This window comes from Brienomyrus brachyistius, chromosome 23, assembly GCF_023856365.1.
Source record: "Brienomyrus brachyistius isolate T26 chromosome 23, BBRACH_0.4, whole genome shotgun sequence".
NCBI lineage: Eukaryota > Metazoa > Chordata > Actinopteri > Osteoglossiformes > Mormyridae > Brienomyrus > Brienomyrus brachyistius.
The window spans coordinates 20,415,438-20,425,269 of record NC_064555.1 but is presented as its reverse complement, the minus strand read 5'-3'; the positions used below and the strand labels follow the sequence as shown (position 1 = coordinate 20,425,269).

Sequence of the window (9,832 nt, the reverse complement as noted above, 5' to 3'; positions counted from 1 at the left end):
AAGAATGTGACTGCCTAAAATGTTTCAGAGTCGTACGAGAAAAGCAAACATTAATAAACCTGCACCAACACGGTGCTTGCTGGCTTTGTTTATTATGGGATGCACAAGTTCCAAATTCTCGGTTGTCAAGGCTGTGGAGCCCAGCAGATTGGTTGAAGGAAATGAGGTAGATCGACAGCATCAGTTTCTAAACTTTATGCTTAGTCTTTGAGTAATAGAATTCATGTAATACTAAAGCAGTTTTGTGGATGCTTATGATACAGCTGTAAGCGTGCTGACATAGATTATACGTAACCGTTATCAGATGAACCTCTGAAATTTTATCCTGAGACAAGGAAAAAAAAAGCTACTGAATTTCTTATTTGATTTTCTGAGACAAACCATGGTTTATGTCGTCACTTTGGAGGCAAGTGAAATAAACTAATACTGACCGATTACCGTTGTAGGAAATCCTGTTAAACGTTAGACACGTTTCGTCTTTAAATCTTTCGATCTTATTAACAAAACAAGTCAATCTGCTATTCATTGTAAAATATCTGCACTGAGAATTTTTTTTTACATAATTCAATATATCTACGGGTTCAGTATGACACGTTTCCATCAAACTTTTTACATAATTCTTTCCTAAGCGTAATACTACCCTCTCAGCTAGCATGCTTTTACTTATTAATAATTCATTTGCTTATTCATCATAAGATCAATTGAATTGACTAATTAGTGGGGTCAATGCAGTTGTCATTTCGTAAAACTGGTTCTCTGTTATTTGTGTGTGTGTGTGTGTGTGTGTTGAACCTCACACACACACACACACACACACACACATTTTATTGAGCCCATAAGGAAATTGAATCGGTCTGTACTCGGACTGATCATAGCGTTAAATTAAACCTACACTTGATAACGGGTCGCGGCTGAGCTGGCATGATAAACAGGAATTTGTTTTCTTGTCTGTCATCACAGAAAAATGCTTTGGAGAATGACGTTTCCGAGGCGTTTCCCCGCGGAGAATCGGCAGCGTCCAAGCATACTACAGACAGCGGGTTAGGTCTGGAAGCCGTGCCCAGGACAATGCCCCCATTAAGGGGTAAGGGGGTGTTTACAGGGAGGTTCGACAGTGTGTGCTGACTCACGGAGTCAACGAAAATTGACTGAACCAGTTTTCAGGTCCCCACAGATCTGTGAATGCAATCAAAAAAAAGTCAAAATACAAAAAATCTCCTATTTTATTTGGTTACTTATGGTTAAGGTTAGGGCTGGGTAGGGGGTAAGGCTGGCATAATTAGGGTTAGGGTTATGCCTGTAGAAATGGAGAGGTCCTACAAAGATATAGATGCCTAATCTATGTGTCTATCTGTCTGTCTGTGTATCTGTCTGTCTGTGTATCTGTCTGTCTGTCTGTCTGTGTATCTGTCTATCTGTGTATCTGTCTGTCTGTGTGTCTGTCTGTGTGAGTCAGGCCCTAGTTCCATGTTCACCAAGGAGGACAGAGAGAGACCAAAGGCTCATGAGATCCTGGAGCAGCTGCAGAGGCAGGGTCTCCTCCCAGCAAACTGCAGGCAGGGCCAGTGGGGAGAGGCCTACAGTGTGATGGTGAGCAATGGATGGTGCAGTCACACACATAAGATCCTCTTTACCCCCACACACCTACCAGAAATGAAGAAAAGCTTTGAAGGAACATTTTCCATCTTCCTCCGTATTCTTAACACTGGCTGTGGTGGAGGTGACATGACCCTGATCTTGGAATATCATTTAAAGATTATTTACAAAATATCATGCAGTAAATTTCATTCACGTGTATAATTCAGTAAATATAACTGGTCATTTTCTACGTCAGCTCATCAGGGAGGCTGGAGCTCATTTCGGGAAGTGCGGAACCAGGGTTGGGGCCATTCCGGAATGCATCGATTCCAATCCAAATCGAGAAATGGAACTGGAGCTGGGATTGGAAAAAAAAGGATGGGGAACAGAATTGGAATTGAATTCAAATTTCAGGGAGATGCAAATTCCAACTCCAATTCCACTTCCTGATCTAGACTGGAATTGATGAATTCTCTCCGGAAAGGCCCCAACCTTGGCACACACACACACACACGCACACACACACACACACACACACACACACACACAAATTGGTCTTCCTATCTAAATGTTTGGTCCCCAAATGTGATCTATGCAAACCCCCCCCCCAACACACACACACACAAAGTCCAATTTAAACCAATTCAACAGCCCGTGCAAATGGGGAGTGAACACATGCCAACACAACAACTGGACACTCAGCTACACAGAGTCGCTCCAGTTACAGGGAATTTAAATTCCTTTTGAATCCGATGTTCAGACTGTGCCTAATGGTGGTTATTCTAAACACTTCAGTCATCACACGGTCATGTTCAGAGTCCTGAATACCTTTGTAGTTTTACTCACTGGCAAGATATCATTGGTATATCAAGATATCAGATATGATATCAAGATATCAAGATATCAGAGTCTGGGAGATTGCTGGACAGTCCTGGGAGAACCTATCCCTATTCTGGGTGTTGACGTTTTTGCATTCTGCAGATTTAGTGAGCTTCCCCACTATTCAGAGGAGGTTCCATTTTGCATTGATTCCTGTGGTAAACTGTGATTCTAATGCCAAAGCAGATGTTTAGCTGTTACACACCTTCCATGTTTCTGCAGATGGACGGCCCAGAGCAGCACCTACGGCGGCCACCCTTACACTTAGAGACTCTGAGGAACAGGGCGGGGAAGCTCATCACCAAGGACGACATCGAGGCCAGGATGAGGAGAGCAGAGGAAAGACGCAAGGTGCTGCTGGCAAGGGGGGGGCTGATGCAATCAAGATTTTATTTATGCCTGTTGATGGTGTACATTTAGCTAAAATATTCACTATCATGTCTCAGTGCCTTTCTAAGAAGATCTTGAGGATGCTGATCAAGATGCATTGTAGTACCTATAATCAATGCTTGTTTTGGCTAGGGACGCGGGGGAGCTAGATGTCATCTCAGGCGGCATGCAGGGCTGGCAGCCTGGATGGAATGGCAGTCTGTCACAGGGGACTTGCACACAGTCACACACCATAGAAATGCCAATACACTAACTGCGTCTCTGGACTGTGGTAGAGAACCGGTGTGACTTGAGGAGAGCATGCAAACTCCACACAATCAGAGTGGGGTTTAGCTTTTTTAGTACAGGAGTAGGGATCCTGTTCCATGGGGGGCCGGTACGGGTGTAGGTTTTTGGGATGACCTCTGTCAACCAATAATAAATCAGTAGTTCTGAACTCTGGTCCCGGGGACCCACTGTGATTGGCTGATTGAGAGGTCATCCCAAAACCCCGCCCCCACAGCAGCCCTCCATGGAGCAGGATCCCCACCCCTGTTTATGAAATTTGTTGAAAAGGAATCTTAGATACACTAATAGTAGGAAAGGAGAAGACTCAGGAAATACCTCTGGAAAATAACTCAGGAAAACTCAGCGTTCTGGATTTCTCAGCCTGTCTTATATTGTTTTGGGCCAGCTGACAGCAGACTCCGCTTCATTCATAAAAGCGATACCAGCCTGGTCGGCCATGGTAATCAATTATTTTTTCTTTGTTTTACCCCATAGGCCCAGGAGGTGGCGCTGAGGAGCAAGCTCAGGGACATGTCTGCACGGTGCTGCGGCACGAGCCGGCCTGAGGAGAAAGACCATCTGGAATTGGATGGAGGACCCAGTACAGTATCTGGACGCACTTCCCCAAAAGTCTGGCATGACCAGGACCTTGCACTGGCCTCCCAGTAAGCCTTGCAGAAAGGAAGTTTCACATGCAAGGACAAGGACGACAGAGCTGGGGAGAATTTGGGGGGGGGGGGGGGGGTCCTCATGGTCCCTCTAGAGAGCGATGCCATTTTTCAGACAAGGGCCACAGACGAGGACGACGATGGATCTTTTCAATCCCGATTAATTTGAATTCACTTAAAATGGGGAGACGGAAGTCTGTTCTTTTAGCAGTAGATGGCGCTGTTAACCTAAAATCTAGATCGCCACTGTTGATTTACTAAATGCTGCTCTAGGACTAGGGAGCTGCACTTTGATGCAGTGAAAGAATGTATTTGCAGAGGACACGCGATCCAGACAAGAGTTGTTCGGAAGCTGAGCTTATTATCTTTCGCAAAATGTACTGTAACAGCAGTCTGTAATAATCATTATAAATCCAGGTTTAAAAGTAGGTCGCACTCACGGGTAAATTAACTTCAATTTTGCGTAATGGATACCGACAACTACACAACGTCCTGAGCATCTCGGTAATCCTGAACGCCAGGTTACCAGATAATTTGTATGTTATGTAAGGAATGATGTATGTAGCTTTCGGGATCTGTTTCAGTCGCAGTGCAGACTCTTCGTATCGATGCGTAATACAGTTGTGATGTGTATGAGCAAGTGTTTGGGGGGGGGGGGGTGACAGACTTCTGCAGCTGTCAGTCTTTCATCAGCCCATCCCCAGTTGCCATGGAAGTAAGTCCTTTTCGAGTCATCGGCATAGAATCGGGCGCTCTTTAGATTTGAGGCCAGCTGAATATGGGATTAAATCACGGGGGCTCTGAGTGGAGACTCGCATAGTTTTGGGGGTATTTCAGACATCCGTCCGCTGACATATTCCTTCATAAAGTATTAAAAATAAATTAAATTTGGTCTAAGTACTTTTCCTCCAAAATATAGTAATTAGGAGTCCAAGCAACGTGGCTGATGGAATGCTATTGTTTTTTGTTAGTTTTCATTAAAACGCGTACCAATATTGTTTAATAATGCACATTTAAAATGTAACTTAAAAGCTGTTATGGGACTTTTTATGGCTCCTTAACATAGGTTAAACACTTTTCCTTCACGCAATCGACATGACACCAAAGCAAAAATAAGAATAAAATTAATATAACAAATTAACCTACGGTGTTTGATCACCTGTTTGGCAGGCATTAACAAGGAAATGCCATATAAGTGTCCGGGGTCCGATATAAACGACGTTGCAAAAGTCTAACTGATGTAATTCAGTTGTGAATGACGTTGTGTTTTGTTGAATTCTGCAAATTACTCATCTAACACACAACTTAATAATACAGTTTATAGTAATAAACGTATAGTAATGTAGCGTAGTGTAATTTACTTTAATCGCGAGTTCCATTGGTGTCTGTACTATAAACAAAACAATAGGTACTTTTGGTGTTGGGTGCTAGATTAATCTGACCAATAGACATTTATACAAGTTTAGTTAGGCGTGGATTAATGAGCAGTGCGCCCTTTATTGCACAAAAACCTGTCATTTATGCTACGTCTTCACAACAGCTGCGGAAATTTAAAGGCGTCAGCGCAAATGGAAGAAAATAGAAAGGGGGGGGGGGGGGAGGAGGAGGAGGGCAACACGATCGGCCCCCTATTGTTGGACACGGTAATCCGATAACAGACCGTGCTTGCGCCGTCTACTCTCCAAGCCTGACGGGCGTGTGTCACTGCATGAATAAATTAGTGACCGCCCTGAGACAATACAGACCCCCCCTTCTAGCGGGTGGCTCTGATCTAACTTCAAGCTATGAGTGCAGCATTTACACCGCAGTCCGCAGATATGATGATGGGTAGGGGGAGCTCGGCAAGATGGAGACAATAAAAGAGGCAGCATCTTGTGTCACCGGCGCACGTAACATCTGTAAGGCCCCATTCACAGCGGAACCGGGGCTTAATAAATTATTAACTATCTTCCATTTCAGAATCGCCGGTGTGCATTACATATATTAGGAAAGGATGAATGTCCACAGTATTGTTTGAAGCAGTCTGTGGAATTGGTAAAGTCTCAGTAACCTTTTACACGGTCTGTCTATAAACGAAAAGTGCTTTTTCTAATCGAGATAAGTTTGCTGGTAAGTGACTTGAGTATCAAATAACCATCATGTAGATTTATGTTCCTGGCATGTGTTCAATGAAGGGAAGATCGGAGGAAGGTGCAATAGGCGACCCCGTAGAAAGAGCTCAACTGGAAACAGCAACAGCAATAATAATCATAATAATAATAACATAATTGTAATGGTTAATTAGTTTACGAATTGCCTAGTTGTGTCTAAAAGTCTATAATAAACAATGGCAGATGGGGTGAACCAACGTCCAGAACATGGTAACGGAGAGGAAAGACAGTACAGTACTGACAACGTTATAGGCTACTTGTTTAAATTTGTAGCCTCCGTTAGGTTTTTTTGGAAACAATTCGCTGAAATAAATCTGCTGGCCATACAACTGCTAAAGATGAATACAATATTTTATCCATAACAGATAAACTGAATATTACCATTAGATCTTAAATTCCTCACAGGAATCAACAAAGGATATTTCACCCCATTAGATCTCGCGATAAGATAAGATAAGATAAGATAAGATAAGATAAGATAAGATAAGATAAGATAAGATAAGATAAGATAAGAAGATATATCTCGCTGGGAGTGTGGTAATGGGGCAGTTGTAATAGAACAGAATGAATATGATTCTTTCAGAAACAACTTAATTTCGTTTGTCCTAACTGAATATATATTAAGAAGAAAAACGTGTATGTTTAAATGTTAAACACTGTAGTAGTATTTTCTGATAATTGAGATTAAATTTCCAAATAAAGCAGAAGTATCCCCGAGCCCTGGTAAGCTATGGCAACAGGTGGATCGCCGGTGTCCTGCTGGTGTCTGTACCGCGTTCCACTATGGTGACTGGCATGTTGTCTCATGTGTTTGATGGTCACAGTGAAAAGGACTGTGAAACACAGGCCGCTTTATCCCGGGAGGAAACCGCCTGAGCCCCGCTGGATCTCCAACTGCCCCATGTGCTTCGCTTCTCCTCTGGTAGCCACCTGGCTCAAAAACTCCCAAAGGACAACAAAGAAAATGAACGTATTCAAGACTGAAATAACACTTGCTTTCGGTATTTAATGACTGACACATCATCAGTATTGTTTTAACTATATTTTGGTTTGTCATATCCTATAGCCTAACTAGGATCACCGAGTCGTGTGGATTTAGAGACTGTACGCTGGTTTTGTATTGTAGTCTTATAGATAAAATGTTTATTGTACCATTCTTCATTAGCTGTGAGTTTAACATATCGTGCCGGATTGTAGTGTCGTTATTAATTTTCTGCTGAAGCCGCGGTCAGTGTCACATTAGAAGTGCGAGCCTAAGCCGTCCTGAACGGGGGGGCTCTAAGGGCCCTAAGGGGGGCATTAAGGGCCGTGCATTTACTGTCACTTCATGAATACAATTAAATGATTACAACAATGTCATATGTCCCTATATAGGCCAATTACAGTTCGTTTCATTATCTGTTTTGCATTTGTGAAGAAAGCCACTGTTAATTAGTCTGTGTATTTTGCATACGCAGTAGAAAGACTAATCAATAGTTTTCATTAGGACAAAAACGACGCAGCGTAACTGGAAACAAGGAAACAACTCTTTAGTGTATAAGTTTTTATTTATTCATTTATTTCCTTTATTATTGCGGCTACTTTTTCACTTTCCAGTGTGGCCCTGACGGGGCACCAGTATCTAGCTGGCGTTTCCCAGCTGTTTGCATGGGCATGCGGCGGTGGGTGGGCAGGAATCCGCGCCCGGTCCCTCCCTCGCCGCTCTGGGGTGGAGTTACTGGAAGCACATTTAGTAATGGGTCACAAGCTCGCCGCTTAGTTTCTGAAAAGTGGCGAATAGGAGTTGCGGACACTTGTTGTTCTCTCGGACAATCCGCTCATTTCCCATCAATACAGTTAAAAAGCTGATCTACCTCGAACTTCTTCCAGTTTCGTTTGATCTTTTACAGTCTCATGTTTCTGTATCGCGTTCGGTTTAAGGAGTATTGATAATTTAATAATTGTTTTAGGAATTGTTGCACTATTTTTGTTTGTTGATCTTAACATTGTTTTTGCACTGAATACGGCCGGCGAACATGCACACCACGCAGAAGGACACAACCTACACCAAGATCTTTGTAGGGGGTCTTCCGTACCACACCACCGACTCCAGTCTCAGGAAATACTTCGAGGTGTTTGGAGAAATCGAGGAGGCTGTTGTAATTACCGACAGGCAGACCGGCAAGTCCAGGGGTTATGGATTCGTAAGTACTGCTCTTTCATTTAGAAAACTTCATGGCTTGGTGACATAATACAACTTTCGATTAATCCGGCGTCACCGTTATTACAAGAAGATAATTCGTTTTTTTTTATCTTAGCTGATGTTAGTTTGTCGTTAAGGAGTATATGTAAAATAGAGGGTATGTTTTTAGCTTGATGGAAGCGTAAAGCACTTAAGTAGCCTGTATTGAGATTAAGGGACTGCAAATAAAAACGGATACGGATGTGTGGAGTGAAACAGTCATATGAATGAGACAGTTTTTTGCTAGTTGGATTGTTTCGTTTTCTTATTCTGTCATGGTTTAATTACTTTGTCGTCTGCGAAAGTATCGTAGTGGCCAAATGTGCGCGATCGTCGCAAAGTTGCCAAATTGGGTGTCCGCAAATGGGAGCGGTCCGCTGAAAAAAGATGCGACGTTTCGGATGCAGTAATTAATACTGTGTGCTATTTGAGACAGGCATCGAGGCAGCTTTCTGCTTGCTTCCCGGAGTGTTTCTTGCGGTACTTTTCTGGCTTTCGCTCTGATTTGTGATCGTGCGCTTTGCCGAAGCAGGTGGCTGGAAGTAACACTTTGTCGGGATTGTAAATTTGCGGGTGGAAGTGAAACTGAAAAGACCTTCGCGAAGTGGAGCTTTGTCGACAACAGGTGTCTGACCTGTGTGTGTAATTTTCAACGCCCAATTGTTTGGCACTTCCACCGTTTTCTCCCCCTGGCACACTGATGGAAAGTCTACCTTAATTGTTCAGACCCGCTTCTTAACATAGATTTATTCGATCGGATCAACAAATGCTATCCTTAGTATGCGTTTATGTTGAGTCTGAGCTGTTAACACGTCCACTTATAGCGCAGTGCTACTCCTGTTCTTTCTGTTTACACGGAGCGTTGCTGCTGTCGGTCTCTGTTTTGTGGCTGGAGGTGGGATGTGCTGGCTGTTAGCAGTTATCTGTGGGGGTCCTCACTGTTATCCCTCCCCAAGGTGACGATGGCGGACCGGACTGCCGCTGACAGGGCCTGCAAGGACCCCAATCCCATCATCGACGGCAGGAAGGCCAATGTTAACCTGGCGTACCTAGGAGCCAAGCCCAGGGTGATGCAGCCAGGTAAGGGGAGGGGGGTTTGTGGACCAGGTGGCTGAACATGGCTGAACTGTCGTTCACAACAGGCGCATATAACTAATCCTCAATTTATGCTGCAAATGTACCATAAACAAAGTATGTGATTGGATGCGCTAAATTATTACGCAATCCAAACCAGGCAGTACTGTACGGAACATGGTGGTTATTGCATTGGTTTGCACTGCAGAGTGCGATATCTATCTGTCTAATTTATCGGACCGTCAAAAGGACATATGATTTCGGTCATGTCTTGGAGCTGAAACGCGCACCTGCTATGAAGGTGAACCGTGCCTGTGATTCGTCTGTGCGCAGGGTTCACCTTTGGCGTGCCCCAGATCCACCCAGCGTTCATACAACGGCCTTATGGGTAAGTAACATTGCTTCCTTAATGCCAAATACCTATGATCATGTACAGATGTAGAATATGTATGTTCTAGTCCTCTCAGTCCCCATATACCTTAACAGTTCAGCCTGCTTTTCATTAGCTTGTACTGAGATGTTTGCCTTGGATGGTTAGAATGCATTTCTCCTGGAGTCCAGGAGACTTACCCTAACCACGCGTCTCTTCTCCCCGTGCGCAGGCG

General features: G+C 43.7%; 2 protein-coding genes across 5 annotated transcripts in view; both read left to right on the top strand.

The window, feature by feature from the left end:
- stmnd1 (stathmin domain containing 1) lies at positions 1-5,066 on the top strand. The gene is made up of 5 exons (XM_048994053.1): positions 1-166; positions 961-1,084; positions 1,457-1,590; positions 2,680-2,808; positions 3,610-5,066. Exons 1-5 carry the CDS (start codon positions 20-22, stop codon positions 3,781-3,783), a joined length of 708 nt encoding a protein of 235 aa, XP_048850010.1. The 5' UTR covers positions 1-19; the 3' UTR covers positions 3,784-5,066.
- A 2,606-nt stretch (positions 5,067-7,672) lies between these two features.
- The window catches only part of rbm24a (RNA binding motif protein 24a), a 47,506-nt gene continuing 45,346 nt past the window's right edge, over positions 7,673-9,832 (top strand). The window contains exons 1-3 of one of the 4 annotated variants that reach the window (XM_048994037.1): positions 7,673-8,115; positions 9,110-9,233; positions 9,561-9,615. In XM_048994037.1, coding sequence (XP_048849994.1) covers positions 7,948-8,115; positions 9,110-9,233; positions 9,561-9,615 — 347 coding nt within the window. In that variant the 5' untranslated portion in view covers positions 7,673-7,947. The other 3 variants (XM_048994045.1, XM_048994039.1, XM_048994038.1) reach the window with 3 other exon arrangements.

Coding starts and splice junctions, on each gene's coding strand:
- stmnd1 (XM_048994053.1), top strand. CDS start 20: ATGTTTCAGAGTCGTACGAGAAAAGCAAACATTAATAAACCTGCACCA. Junction 167..960: donor GATTGGTTGAAGGAAATGAG/GTAGATCGACAG, acceptor CTGTCATCACAG/AAAAATGCTTTGGAGAATGA. Junction 2,809..3,609: donor GAGCAGAGGAAAGACGCAAG/GTGCTGCTGGCA, acceptor TTTACCCCATAG/GCCCAGGAGGTGGCGCTGAG.